General features: G+C 39.1%; 1 protein-coding gene across 35 annotated transcripts in view; it reads left to right on the top strand.

The window, feature by feature from the left end:
• LOC114880753 (calcium/calmodulin-dependent protein kinase type II alpha chain) overlaps positions 1-15,712 on the top strand; it is a 94,158-nt gene that overhangs the window by 31,729 nt on the left and 46,717 nt on the right. For all 35 annotated transcript variants that reach the window (XM_046285071.1, XM_046285073.1, XM_046285077.1 and 32 more), the window contains exons 3-6: positions 839-898; positions 13,345-13,399; positions 13,835-13,973; positions 14,717-14,819. In XM_046285071.1, the coding sequence (XP_046141027.1) occupies positions 839-898; positions 13,345-13,399; positions 13,835-13,973; positions 14,717-14,819 (357 nt within the window). The remainder of the gene's footprint in view (positions 1-838; positions 899-13,344; positions 13,400-13,834; positions 13,974-14,716; positions 14,820-15,712) is intronic.

Here is a 15,712-nt window from a genome sequence, read left to right as displayed (position 1 = left end):
AGTTACCACTTGGGGGTTTTTTCAAAAAGCGGTACAAACGAACTATTTGGGGTACAAACGAAAGTGAAGGTGGTACAAACGGGTACAAACGATTAAGAAACAGCACCCGTAAAAAGATTTGAAAAATGTTAAAGTGGGGTGCTAGGCTATTTTCACCCCCTCATATCTTTTCACCCTTTAGGGTACAAACGAAAAGAAAAGTGGTACAAACGGGTACAAACGAAGGAGAATACAATGCAATTGGAAAAAATTGATTTTTTCAAAGTCGGGTGCCAGGTTCAGGTAGGTGACTAGAGTTGTTTCAGTACTGTGCGTCGCCGACCTTCCGGACAGATTCTTGGTACTTATAGGAGATCTTGTAAAGATCCTCACGCTAATTTGTCAATTATAATCCAAACATTTTCTCTTGAAAGAATACAAGATCAGTACAAAGACGATTTATTCGATAAGATGCTTGATTCTCAACGGAGTATCGTCGAATCGCACGGGGGTAGAAAGAAACAGGAAATCGTGCTCGAAATGACTCGGTCATCGATAAATCCAATTTTATCGTAGCCCTTGGTGAATTACCCACGAGAAAACTCGTCAAGGGAGCTCGTTGAGAGATTCGATTTTGCGGTAATGACTATACCCAGCATCGGTTGTCGTTACCGTGAAACTTTCGCGATAAAGCTGGCTTGAATCCGATTCGGAATGCTTTTACTGCACGTGGTATTCCTTCGATTCATTGTTTTACGATCGGTCCACCGATGGCTCTGCAAACACCATGTTAGTTACTATTATATCCCTGTCCGTTCATCCGAACCGTTTTAGCACATGTGTTTGTTTTCTGTTTCAGACTTTCAGAAGCTCGAACGTGAGGCGCGGATATGCAGGAAATTACAGCATCAAAATATCGGTAAGCATTCTCTTTTTCCACAAATGACTAATATAAAAGAAAAAGTGCACCGTTTATGTAGTAGTGGTCAAAGTAGGCGTTTTCCGACAAGCTTACTGATGATTTATGACACGTTGACTAACGTAAATATTCGATACTCGGTGGAAGATCGAGGCAGCTCGAAATAAAGCTATCAGTAATGACATCGTTTCTAATATCAATGAACAAATTTTCCATGCTTATTATCGGGCATAAATTTAAGCGTAAATTTACATGAGCCTATTAAAGGGCCGTTCGTTTAACCGTGATCGTAAAGGGAAGTCTTATACAGCTCGTGGAAATATATTCATCGGAGCGGTATAAAGGGCACGTGGAAGTTCTTCATCGACCGGCAATGTCATCATGTCGCGCAGCTAACGATGAAAATAATAAATGGAAACTAAGAAGTGGGTAATATTGGAATCCAATAAAGCGAGAAAGTGAATAAACACGGTGTTGTCTCGATTGGTAACCGGGGAATTCTCTTCGCATTTTTATTTCTTACCTTTGATTCCAGTTACGGAAACCTTTTATTTCTTTTCTATCATTTCTCTTCTACTTGCTGGAAGATCCCGATGTTTATCGACGACGAATTCAATTCTTCGCTACAGTTCCCTACACAATTTCAAATACCTTGGGTTTACAATTCGCTTGGAGAACGGTCGGGCAATCGGTGATCAAACGGGCTCTGTGTTATTGTTATCACGATTCTGCAAATATTTGTCGACACGTTACACGCGTCGTGACGTGTTCCCTGGCTAATAAAAGATAAGACCCGGTGGATTAAACGGGATTATTTGAACGGCGAGACATTTAAGGCACATCTCGCAAGTAAATCATTTTCGTTAAACGAAATCATTTTCGTTTAAACTATATTATTTTGTTCATACCGGATATAAGAAACATGTACCAGAAAAAAATACAAGACTTTTCACGGAGATGAAGCGCGAAAACAAGGGCTTACAGAAGAAAATACAACTACAGATACAAAAGATAAAGGAACTTAAGGAAGGGAAACATTGTTATAGGAACGACAACATGATCAAAAGAAAATACGATTCAAGAGAAAGCATAAAAATGCGATTAAGAACGAAGCAAGAAGACAAAGAGGCAACAAGGGAGAAAATGTACGAAAATAAGGAAACATAGTGCGAGAATTCTTGGAGGAGCAACCGAGAGAAATCTTTAAGTACCGCGCGTCGCTGATTCTTCGGACGAATCCTCCGTCTTCGAAAAGACACGCGGTATACATGTAAAAGAAATACATAAATGGGATCCAATGTTGTAGTATAATTCTTAAGGGAAAATTAGCATGGGTCGAGGCGCAGGGTACGATCGTATATTCTTGGTTTATGTCTTCGCGCTGCTGGAAAGTGAACGGTCTGTCACGTATGTACATACCTACATATACGCGCGAGGACAGCGCGGAACTTGGTCGTGAAATAGAAGTACATATCTACATAGAAAAGTTTCGCGACACGTCGGGCCAACCTCGTTTATGGCTACTATAAATCTGACATATGCACGCCGCAATCTCGCCACCCTTCGCCATTTTTGCATTCCGTCTGCCTCAACTTTCCCGCTGAGTAAAAGAAAAGCGAGAAAATTGAATTCGTCTTTGAAGGTCTCCGTTTTATTCTACCATGAAATAATTAATTCCTTGCGTTCTAGTCAAACGTTTGTCGATTATTTCGCTGTAAAGGTCGCAAGAAAAATACGGTCAACATCGGTTTGCAAAGACGCGGTGAAAAGGTAGGTTCGAAGCGTGAAAGGTTAATCATCGCCGCCTATGTTAGTCGAATCCAAAGAGTCTGTTAATTAGATTCGACTTCAAAGCTTCACCCACGTTTGTCAATAATAGAAAAAAAGTAATTTCTAAGCATCAATATCTGAGAATGTCCTGTTCAATCAATTTTTTTAATTCGAGTCCATTTATAAATGAAAAGGGATGCTTTCTGTTAGCTAGAAAATTTAAGATGCGCAATGATAAAACGTTTCGTGGAAAATTCAATAATTTCACGTTCCATTCCGGTGAACGATGTCGGTGTTCGCGTTAATTCGTCCACGAAGAGAGAGGAGACAGAAAATCCGACCGGAGGAAGCTCGAGGGGATCAGAGACGAATGAAAAAAATCGCGTAACGAGGATAATCTGTAATCTGACGGTTTACTTTGGTCTCGAGGCTTTTTCCTCGGGAATTATAATTCGAACAACGAACCGGATGATTCGTAAAGCCAATCGTCTGGATGTAACTTGGTGTTCGACGATTCCTTGGTTTAATTAGCCGTACGGTTCGTGCCTGCGCGGATAATTAGGCTGTTCCTGATCGTTTGCGACCACCTGTGCAACCCCACGCTCTGCAAACCTTCCCTCCTCTACGTAACTTACAGATTGGATGCGTTGCGTGTTCGTATAGAGTGTCCTTACATTGGATTTAATTGTCTATTTTTAGTATTTGATATTTTGATATTTCGTAAATTTTCCTTTTCACATAACAAAAGCGTCGTTTTCTTGGTTTTCGATATTATAATAATTTCCTTTCGTATAATACGAGGCACAATTAACGTTAGACCGAGTCGTTATACTAGGATACGAACGATTTCAATTAACCGAAGGTGGCTCGTTGTTTCAAAAGCAAGATTGCTCTCTGGGGAACAGTCGATCGAAAGTTACTGCTCTACCATTTGTTCGCGTGTCGAACTCTCGCATGTGCTATGATATTACCTTTAAATTAGTTCCACACTAGCAATTTTCTGTAGGATTGCTAATTAACGAGGGAATCGAGCCCCTATCCCTCGGCCGGCCGGCGCGACCGACTATGGAGAGAGTTCCAAATTTCATTTCATTTTGTATTTCATATACTTTTTTTTTTTCTTCTAAATTTTACATTGCTCCTTTAAAAATTATTATTAAAGTTTCTATCGCTGTGTTTAACCTGTTTAAAGAAAAAGTATTTGCATAAAAGATCCGCAGTCCATTTGGACGAATAACGAAATTTGGCGGAACTGCACGTGTGCAACGCGATTAGCCACAATGCCAACCTTGAATTAACGTGAGGAGGGTTCCGCTAGCTAGGAGACACCTGGATGTAAGCCAATCTCGTTTTCTCGTCGACGGAGGAAGAGAAAATTGTCATCCCTCCCAACGCCGAGTGCCAAGGATGGCTCGAAAACGCGACAAGATTTTCTGCAAGATCGACGTTTAAGAAAATTTTGCAGTACGATGCACGCCACTCGAGGCGGAGATAACAGGTGGTCCGGGCCACTCTTCAGGATTTAAAATAGATTACTCGATGTGGCCTCGATCAAAGAAGATCTTGATAACCGATTATTCTTTGTTTGAGAAACGAGTGAGCTTGATTCGACCACGTGAAATACCTCGCGGCGAAAACGAAGAAAGATCGATGCCCTAGTAAATTCAGCAGATGACGCTGATTCCAACTCGAGGGTGATCGAGAGGTGACAGAAAGTGTTATTAAACGAAACGTGGAATAAGTAATTAGTAGTTTAATATCTCGTTTAATCCATTGGGTCATTCCAACAATCCTATATCCCATTTTTTTCTAAAATTTCCAACATTTTTATTTACTATCTTCTGTTAAGAATTTGCCATTTTTCAGTTTGGATACACTGAGGATTTTAATGATTTTCAGTGGAAAATACTAAAACCTTTTTTCATTGCCATGACCTGTATGTGTGCACTCGCACAAATTACGGAAAGTATGCACGTATACGCCATGCGCGAGAGAGACACTCGATTTCGTAGATTCCATTTTTCGTCTCGATAATTACATAAATGAAATTTTCGCGGGTACAGCACCCACGGGTAGACTTCGGTACAGGTCGGTCTGGTTCGTTTGAACGCTAATAAACACCATACGTTGAGAAAAATCGTATTTTTCTCAAAACTGTAAGATTGAGACAGACGTTGTTGTAAGCAAACAACGTGGCTGCCGAATGCTGCGTTCGGCTGCATTTTAGCAAATATTTGACGATTTAATGGTTTTTTCATGGATAACACACCAAACCACCCTTCCTTGAACTAGCACAATATCACTGAAATTCGATTTTTCACAATTCACTACTTCTAGAAGACGTAAAATGTAATCTACGATTTGAACGTGTCAGACGTAAGAATAATTCAATGATTTTCCATCAGAGGCATTTATGGTGTATTTGACCACATTATCATCAGGGTCGATAGAAACACAAATCAGTCGATAAATGTAAATTCTAATTTGACACCACAAACGGCTACGCGAATACAGCCACAAGTAAGGCATCACGCTGTTAGCACATCTGTTACAATTCTAATCATCAGCACAATAAATCGGCTCGAGTCGAAATTTTTCTCCTGCCAGACATAGAAAAGAACAGTACGCTCGAAAGAGAAAGAGGTCCGAGAATGAAACAATACATATATTAATGTGTGCAATCATACAACTTTTTTATTCATATTTATAATCATATTTTTTTTATCAATGAAATTACAGATAGAATATTTGAAATGGTCTGCCAGAAAAATGAATTAGAAACTCGATAAATGTAACTGTTGCCGGCCCACTCCGCAACATTGTAGTTTACTGACTAGAAAGAGTCAGTAGCTAAAGACGAAAGAAGGACTGATTGTGAGACCGGGATTTATTGCCTTCGTTTAAATGGCCCGTGTCAATGTGACTATACTAATGCACAGAATAAAGTTTTATATTTTATACTTTTTGTTAATAAAAATTTCACTATTATGTGGGGGAGATTTTTCTGATTAAAATGAAGCTATACACGATATATTGGTCAACATTTAGTAGCATAATACATATTGGGTTAATCGTTGCGGCTTGCGAGTCTTTCTCTCTTTGTTTATCCTTCTTGCGCTATCCTTTTCTATGTTCGGAAACATCAAAGAATGACGGATTCCAGGTGCTGAGTAAGTACATTTATCTAATTCTCAAACGGGATGCTTGAGAAAATGATCAGAAACTGAAACACTTACGAGATAGGAGGTTTCGTTAACTACCCCTATTCGATAAATGTATTAGCGCTGACCTTGCGAGGATACGAGTAAATTTTTTGTAGCTGCCATTAATGTCTATTTTGGTTCCCTAAAGGAAGCCCCTCTTACCTACACTTCGCCTCACTGGTCGAAGGGGGATCCCCCCCTAGTGGTAGGGATTAAAATGTATCATTTATGAAATAAACTGATGAGAACATTTATCGAGTTTTCACTGTATGTATTTCGGATCTTCTATATGTAAAAAAACATAGAATGCAATATAAATGTGCTGTTTGTATTCATATTTATCTATCATTTACTGACGAGATTTTCATTCTTGCTGGCCATAGAAAAGGACAGCGCGAACGAAAGAAGGGTAGCATGAATGAAATATGTAATACACATAACGTACGCGACCATAAAACTTATAGGAATGAAAACTACATGACATTAATAATTTCAAGAAGGGAATAAGAAATAAATAAGAAATATATATATATTTTTAGTATATGTTAACAATAATAGGCCGCCCGCCACCACCACCTCTCCTACTGCCTTTCGCTTCACTTCTACCTTCTCGGCGGTCGCCGCTGGGCCGTATAGCATTTTCTTGATTAATTTTATCATCTGAAATATTATAATGAATTTCAATATATATTTCTGTCACACTTAGACTGGGAAACCCTGCATATGCAGGTACAATTATATTAAATTTCATTATTATATTTCAAATGAAAAAATTAATCAAAAAAACGCTATAGGAGTAGCTGAGGAGATAGAAGCGGAAGGAGAGGCGGTAAGAGAGGTAGCGGTGTTGGGCGGTTTATTATTGTTAACATATACTAAAAATATATATACATATATATATATACAAAATAGTGTTGCGCCGGGGAGTGGTGGTTGTGCTTTCCATTACGAATAATAACAACAGGGAACAAAAATAAACTGTATATTTCAAATACAAAGCAATCAGAGAGCTCAAAACTATAGGTCTGTTTGCGTCGGCTTCTCGAAACCTTTTCAATATTCGAATGTCGCGCGGTTGTCTAACTAATAAGAGACCCAAAACATCCGGAGATGTGTTTCCGCTCAAAACAAGGAATAGCTTCACGTCATGATTCGTCGACAGCTTCTCGCGGAACAGTCGATGTATCAAGAAAGCAACAACTTCTCGCTGTCGCAACACTGCTTCCCTCTCCAATAAGCGGCCGTCCCGACCACGACCACCTATCTATCTTAAATTTTACCCATAAAGGGTTGGCGTACTTTGGGGACTTATCTGTCCCCTTTTGCCCAACGAAAGCTAGCGTCCACGCGCCTAGGGAGATGTGCTGACAGCCACGCTGCCAGCACCAAACTCCCGCACATTTTTGAATTTTTCTTTTACTAGTTCTCTATGCGTACTCTTACATTTTTCCTTCTATTATTATCGTTACATTGTCCTTCTATTTTAATCTCTTTCTCTTCTTTAGGGTCCGCTCATCTGTGTATATGTGTGTGTGTACGTGTGTGTGTGCGCGTGTATGTGTACATGTGTGCATGTTTTGTGTGACCCCTTTTAGTCGCCTCTTACGACAGGCAGGGGATACCGTGGCCGTATTCTAAGCCCCCCGAGCCAGAGGGGGAGACCACGGCCATCCTCATTCCTGTGACCATCTTCACATAAGGCAGATCTTCGAGCTAATTCAATGTATGCCCTCTAACCTCAAGCTGTCAGATTTTCATGGCTGCCAACCTCTTCTCTAGTAAGCACCTCTGCCTGAAACGGAGGTTAAAACAAAAGACGAAACATTTACCTAAGTAGCCCTATTAGGCAGCTAACGTCTTGACATTCCTCCTTCGTCCCAGGGAAAAACCACTTAAAAACCCTGAGCAAGACGCCGGTACAATGTGTATTGGTCATCTTAGAATCCGTTTATATTTCCATTCCAATTTATCTCTATTTTCTTCTATCTTCGAGGAGGTCCTGACAGTTCCTCGTCAGAGACTCCAGTACACCGGGCCCACTCCACTGGGGGATGCGCCCCAGCCATCAAGGAAATCTTTCTTCAATGTATCTTACTGGTGGTTTGGAACAACCTATGTGAACCTGGCACCCGACTTTGAAAAATTAAATTTCTCCAAATTGTTTTGTATTCCCCTTCGTTTGTACCCGTTTGTACCACTTTCCTTTTCGTTTGTACCTTAAGACGATTTAAGTGAACCACCCTCGGCTTGGATTTCGGAGAACGAATTATCCGGTAGATTAGATCATTTAACCCATTCTTTACTTATGAAAGTATGGTCCTTTCCAATCAAATTAAAGTTTGGGATATTTTCCCTTCGTTCTTCGGGGATTGTAAAACCACACCTTATCCCCAGGAATAAAGGGAATCATATATGGAATAAATATATGGAGGAATAAATATAAATAAACATTATAAATTATTACATGTCTTTATTTCTTATTCCCTTCTTGAAATTATTAATGCCATGTAGTTATAAGTTTTATAGTCGCGTACGTTATGTGTATTACAGAGTCTCATTGAATCTGTCGTGGCGTGTGACTATGTATAGTTCCGCCGATCGGCCCTACGTTGTTTTATTCTTGATACTCCTTTTTCTCTCGTTCTGTCTTTTTCTATCTCCGACAGGAATCAAAATCTCGGCTCGAGCCGATTCATTTTGCTAGATGGTCAGGATGCGATTCGACAACTATTGTAAGTGTGCCACCTCACTTTCGTTTCTTATTCTGCATAATGACGTTAGATGTTACACCGTCAAATGTTCAATTTCTCAATTATGTGTTTTCACGATTGCCCGATTCTTTCCAATAGCGCTTACATCAATTCGGAGCGGGCCTCGAAGGTGCCCTTAACTCTTTGTCAAAACGTGGCTACCTCGGCGAGGAGGACAATAGAGAAAAAAAATCGGAGAAATTTGCTCTGGTTCATTGTCGAGGATTGCCGTGACACGGCAATTAACGTTTTTTTATTAATCGATCGAACGGAAGGAAAACTAGTTGGCTGGTATTCGTAGCAATGGAACCGTGCTGGGCCACGGTCGAACGAGTAATCTCTCGACTGGCCTTTCATTCGTTTGCAAACGAATTTTGTTGACCGTACCTATCACGAATCCCTTTGCAATATGTCTATGTATAATCGAGAAGTGATCGGCACAATCGAAAAGCAGCATACGCTGCCATTCATGGAATAAATCAATTGCTCTGATGCTAGGATTGTTCGCGGAAAATGGCGTTCGGTTTAAATCTAAGATATCAAAATGCTTTAATATTAATGAATTATAATTTTATTCGTTGAATCAGGGGGTAAACTTACTTCCTGGAATTTCTACGAAAATGAAATTCAAGAATTCAAACATGTTGATTAACTCAATTTAACCTCGATTTTCTGGAAACTCGTTCGAAGTTAAGTTGTTTGTAGATTCTCGGAATAAAAGTTCCTTTTCGTAGAGAGCAAGGAGAAGGATCGTATGGCCAATTAACCCTTTCGCTACGAGCGTCGTCTATAGACGACATCCGTGTGACGATCTGTGTGTACGAGCGTCGCCTATAGACGGCATCCGCGCGATGACCTGTGTGTACGAGCGTCGCCTATAGACGGCATCCGCGCGACGACCTGTGTGTACGAGCGTCGCCTATAGACGGCATTGTACAAAAGTATAACATAACAGGAAATCTTCCTTGAATCATTAGAAGAAATTGGACAGAAGCTGTTAAGTTTTCAAGGTTTCCGAACACCAGTTTACCTAAGCGCAACATGCACACTTTGCGGCGCAGAGCTCTGTTCAGTGGCGCTATTCGGCGGTACCGATGGCGCGTACAGCGGTGCCACTCCGACGGAGCACACTGCCGGAGCGAAAGGGTTAAAGAGCGATTCGTCGAGAGCACAGAGTGTTCGTTTGCCTCGATTTTCCACCAAGAAATTCTTTGAAATTGCTCGAGAAATTCTGATCCGCTGATCACCTCGAATTTCACTTCTGCGTCGCTACACAAAGCTCAGTCAGTTCTATTTTAATGGAACACAGAGAATGTTCAATGATTCTGATCCAAAGAGGATCCTTCAAAGAATCGTTTCTGTGACTTCTTCACAGAACATGAATTGGCAGCTAATATCAGAGGAAATTTTAGAATATCCATTAATTTTCAATTAATTTTTTTACATTGATTCACCCTGTAGCCACCTTATATGCAATAATATATTTTATGCTGGATGCAGGGACACTACAATTATTATATAAATAATTTTAAAAGAACAAAAAATTTAGGATACGTATCATCCAGTGTCCAAGGAGAGAAAATTGGAAACTTATTATCTGGTATCAAGTTGCCAAGAGTAGATGAGGAAGTATGTGACAGCGTTGAATGAAAACAGTTGTAACTGATCGCGGAACGAATTAGAAGAGCGACATTCAGCGACGACAAAAGTCGCAGGGTTTGTTAAATCGCTCGAGTCGATTCCATAATTCATAAGGAGCTGAAGGTGGGTTTCTTTTATTCATCGTACGGCTCTATCCGTTCAGCTTGGACGTGACCAAATGAATTACGATATCCTCTTTCGCGGCCCGTTTTCCATCATGGCGTGCACCGGCCTTACACGTCCGTTCCAGTCAACAAGTGATACCTATCGATCCTCCTCGACTGATCGTATTTCACCCCGTTTCTGTCAGACTCGCTGTCGCCCCGATTCACGTTTCTTTTCTTTCGCTTTGCTCACTTATACATATGTGTATGTACTTTGACGACTGCCTCCTTTTATCTCCTGCTTCTTGCGCGACGCGAAACAGACGCGACGTTTGAAGGTCTGCCGTTTTTCCCAGTCATTTATTTAACCCTTTCGACTGGACATGCAAATTGGAACAATTTGTAATTCAACTTTGGTTGGATAGAAAGAAAACATTGAGTGATACAGGAATCCTTGTTTTCGGGAGTTGATTGTCATTTTTTTATAAGTGCAACGATGCACCTAAAAATGTAACTGCACTCCTTTTATTGAGGTGAATTAGTTCATTGAAATATCTATATTTAATATAAAAATTTGCAGTTTTATTTGATAGGGCAATGCATTTGACCTAGTGACCTAGATTGCTGTCACTTGATAAGTAATTTATTTATTAGTTATTTCGATGCTGTCAGGAACACCTGTGTTCAATTGTGCAATCGATTTTAAAGGACATATATAGTATTGTATATTTGTTGATCACGTTGAAAAATGCAATAAGGATAAATTAACTAGGAATATCTCAATTCTTTTATGGCCTTCAACACTTTGTACCATTAATTATTATTAGATAGAAGAGGCTGCGAATAAAATTAAATTTCAGGAAGAGGAAAGAATCGTTCGGGTTTCTGTCACGACCTCTCAGATCAACGATCGTAATTTCTTTAAGGGTTGTTCGACCCATCTAATCTCAAAGACAAAGACAAACTTTAGCTCACGATGAAGAGACCGTTCGCGACAATAACGAGCTTTTCCGTAGTAAGGTTTTTCGTGGGTGTAAGACACTCTGTTAATTGTCTTATTCGCAAATCGCTGGCTTCGCGGACGTCTTTCGATTTATTTATATTCGCTGTGTCTTAAAAAAAAGGATTTAAGAAAACTTTAGTGATGCAATCATAGTTAATGCAATCAATAATAATAACAATAATAATAATAATAACAACAACAACAATAATAATAATAATAAACACTCATATAAAATTTATCAAATTAGTTACTAAATAGATCTAAATAGATTTCCGAAATTTGCAATAGTTTTGAATTATATTATTTTAAAATTTTCCAAACAAATCTAAAATCAATTTGATACAAGAAAGTATCCTGATACAATTTCTGTAGGCAGTTTGACTTTTCCTGTGCCTCCCGAAGATATACATAGGTATGCTCCACAATTTCAGCAAATGATAAATCACAAAGGTATGAAATCTCATACATTTCCGTGAATGTCAGAGGAAAATGGGGTGCTACAAGGAGGTAATCATGAAAACGCGTTGCGTCGAGGCGTGGCTTCCAGGATCGATACTTACGCCAGTTACTCGCGTTTCATCTTCTTCTTTCAGCCAAGATTAACGTCTACTGCAATTTTCTAAATTGTTTGCAGTATATGCAACAGAGATGCAACGGAGAGTCATAAGAATATTTTTCAATTTAATCGAGATCTTTGTCAAGATTTCTTTTATTTTAAAAATCTAAACCTATTTCAAATCTTGATAGGATGAAATTCAAGTATCATACGATTCCTTATCCAATTTTATGGATAATCCCCATTTCACCTTAAACAGACTTAACATTTTCTTTAAAAGGCTTCAGAGAATCAAATTCAAATAAATTGCATCTAATTTCTTCTCACTGACGTCGCTTATAATATCCTCTTTTTTTTCCTCATCTGACATTTCTTTGCTGATATTCGAATGACAAACGATGCCTGGTAAAAAGAAAAAGAATTGCTCGATCCAAAACGTGATCTATTTCCATTTCTCTCTATCTCGTCGATAAAAATTCCCATAATAACGCTCGTTCTGCCCTCTGATCTTCGTCTCCCTCTTGATCCTTATTGGATCGTTGGAGGGTATCAAAGAGCGAGAAGATAGGCTCTCTATCTCTCTCCTTTTGATCGGCTTGAGGATCATTTGAAAAGGATGAGGAGCAGAGGATTTCTACCGTCTGAACGGTGTCTCGTTCTTCCGGATATCTCTTCCATTTTCATTAAATTTTGCTAGCTTCGCGAGTTTCCAGGCGACAACCCATCACGCGGCTGGAAAGTTTTTATACGCCTCGGTAGACGTCTCGGTAGATCGCGGTGATTTTTCTGTGCGATGAAAACGGAAATTTGTTTTATGTTTTCGATACTAGACAGGATTTTCAGTGGTCGACATAGAGGAAATTATTTTCAAGAAATGAAAAATTCATGCACCGAGAATTTTTAAAAATAGATTATTTTTCTTCTGTTTATTTAATAGTTTATTAAGGGAATCGTTTTAGTTCACTTTGAAGTAGAGATCCGTCAAAATGTAAGTTGTTTCTTTTGATTACTCCAAATATAAAAAAATTTATAAAATTTCATATCAGTAGCATTTCACGTTGGAGAAAATAATGCGAGACGCTTAGAGTGGTCGATTTTCACGTAGACTCATTGTCAGTCCGCGCCCTCACTTGACATTAATTAAGGCCGATTCGACGAGACCGTTGGTCTGTATCGCGAGCACCGTCTCTTCGTTGACCTTAATGAATGTCGTGATCGAGCAAAATGTTGCGGATGCAAATGATACTCGACATGAAACGGTATCGTATCGAGCGTCTAATAAACAATTTGGTTAAATAATTCCTCGTACGTTACACGGTTAAGCACGAAACCGTATACATATAAATGAAAACGGTGAAATGTTTTTCAAGAATTTTACATTATTCATTTTAATGTTCCCATTTCTATTTTCTGTTACAGTGAGATTACACGACAGCATACAGGAGGAGAATTACCATTACCTTGTATTTGACTTGTAAGTACAATTAATTAAGAAAAAAAATAATTGAAAATCTTGTTTCATACAACTTTATAGATTTTTCACATTGGAAACAGTATTTTAACTATCCCTTTTTTATCTTACATTCTTATCTCGGTGATTGTTAATTTGTACCATTCACCTAGCGATTACTCGAACGGTCGGTTCTCGTGAATTTTAATCAACTCCGATTTACATATTAATGAATCCAAGCGGTGGCAACTACGATATCGATATTCCGCGGCGAAAAGTATCGTTAGCCATTTAATTACCAGTTCGATCGGTTTTGCAATAGTTCGTTAGAAGGTTTCTTCCGATTCAAGATAATTTTGTATTATCATCAACTGCGATAAAAAGTTCTTTTACCACAATAATGAAATACCACAGTGGCAAGATTTTAATTGATTGATTTGTGTTATCTTTGATTTACAGAGTGACTGGCGGAGAATTGTTCGAGGATATCGTGGCGCGAGAATTCTACAGCGAAGCGGACGCATCACACTGTATCCAACAAATCCTGGAAAGCGTACACCACTGCCATCACAATGGGGTTGTGCACAGGGACCTGAAAGTACGTAAAGAGACAATTTCACTGTCGAAATAGTGCCGTGCTTGAAAGGTCCAGTACATCGTGAACGAAATGTTCAGTCTGCTTAATCGAACATTTTCAGATAAACGTCCGTTCTTAATGAGCACGTTGTTTAGGGCGATAGACGAAGGAAGAGTAACACGAGGGTAGGAGAAGGTAAACGGACAGGTTACATAGGAAATCCTTGTTGAAATTTTGCTGATTTTCATTTTCATTATCATCGGAAATCTGCACTTGAAAGTATTTCTCGTTCACGTTAATTAAATTATTATTAGGCAGACGGGGAACCGTCTTAAAATATAGAACCAGCGAATTTTGTTAGTTTGCATTTTGAACGTTAAGAAAATATTAAAACATTTAATATATCGTGGGGTCACTGGTGACTAATATCACAAATTTCAAATTACAAGTGATATTAATATTTATTTTGTGAGGCACGAAGTGAAAAGGATTCGTATTCTGAATAATTATAATTATAGCCGTGTTACACCATAATATGGTCACTTTCGTGAAATTTAAAATATCAAGAGAATCAAAGAAAAGGTTAGAAAATGGGGGGAAAAAAATGGTAGAACCGTGTTTGTGGGGGTGCACGCGTGTGTGTATATGTTATATCTCCTGTTGGTGGATCACGCTACAGCATGGCCGCGTAAAAATGCAGGACAACGGCAACGGTTTGTGCGAAGAGTGCGCAGGAATGTCGACGAGTCTGCTTCCTGTTGCAGCCCGAAAATTTACTCCTCGCGAGTAAGGCGAAAGGCGCGGTTGTGAAATTAGCGGATTTCGGATTGGCGATCGAGGTGCAGGGTGAAGCACAAGCATGGTTCGGTAAGTCGTCTAACTCTTCCCCTTTTTATTTTTCAATTTTCTTTCTGCATATTTATCGCATTATTAACACGTGTTTCGCTTCAAAAAACATATTAGAATATTTTTTGACAGATGATACCTATAGGTATGTATTGTTGAATAAAAAAAAGAAAAAAATTAAACAGGAAGAGAAGGTAGAAAACAAACTAATTAAAAGTACATTAACACTTCTCCTCTGGTTTCATTACTTTTTTATACATATACATACCTACACATATTTTAACGTGTTACTAAAAAAAAAAAAGAAAAGGAAGGAAAGCGAAGCACGTTTCCTGTATAAATTAAAACCAGTCCTTGAATCCTTGAAAACCTTGAAAACCGGCCCTCCGGTTATATCAGAGGGGACAAAGAGTTGCGTAACATTGTAAATGCAATTATAATCGAGTTTGAAACGATGTAAATCGTGCGAGTGTTTAAAAATACAGAAACGGAAAGAAAGGAAGTATGTAGAGAAGCTCGTTCATAGGTCCACGAATTTACATAACGAATCGACGCTGGGGTTTATTTAAATTCGTTTGCATGTTCGCGTCAGCAGAAAGTGGGTGTTCCAGAAATAGAGAGAAAAAAAGAAAAGGATTTCTCCTCCCCCCTCCCCCCAAGTTTTCGGTCCCACCCATCGTGTAATTCTTCGGTACATCTGCCAGTTCGCGTTTCACGTTTTTCTCCGTCGTTTCTAGGCTGTCGCGATTTAAATTTGACTGTCGACATTTTCATTCGTTCCAACCCCTCACCCCCTTGTCTTCTGCCACCCTACTGTCATTTAATGGCGGTTGTATAACCCGCCCCGGCGGCGGGATATTACAGTGTATTTGTACAGGATGTTTCTAAAACAAAGTATAATATATACCAACGAT

The sequence above is a fragment of the Osmia bicornis genome, chromosome 3, assembly GCF_907164935.1.
Source record: "Osmia bicornis bicornis chromosome 3, iOsmBic2.1, whole genome shotgun sequence".
Lineage (NCBI taxonomy): Eukaryota > Metazoa > Arthropoda > Insecta > Hymenoptera > Megachilidae > Osmia > Osmia bicornis.
The sequence above is the reverse complement of the archived record's forward strand: the minus strand, read 5'-3'. Positions and strand labels throughout refer to the sequence as shown.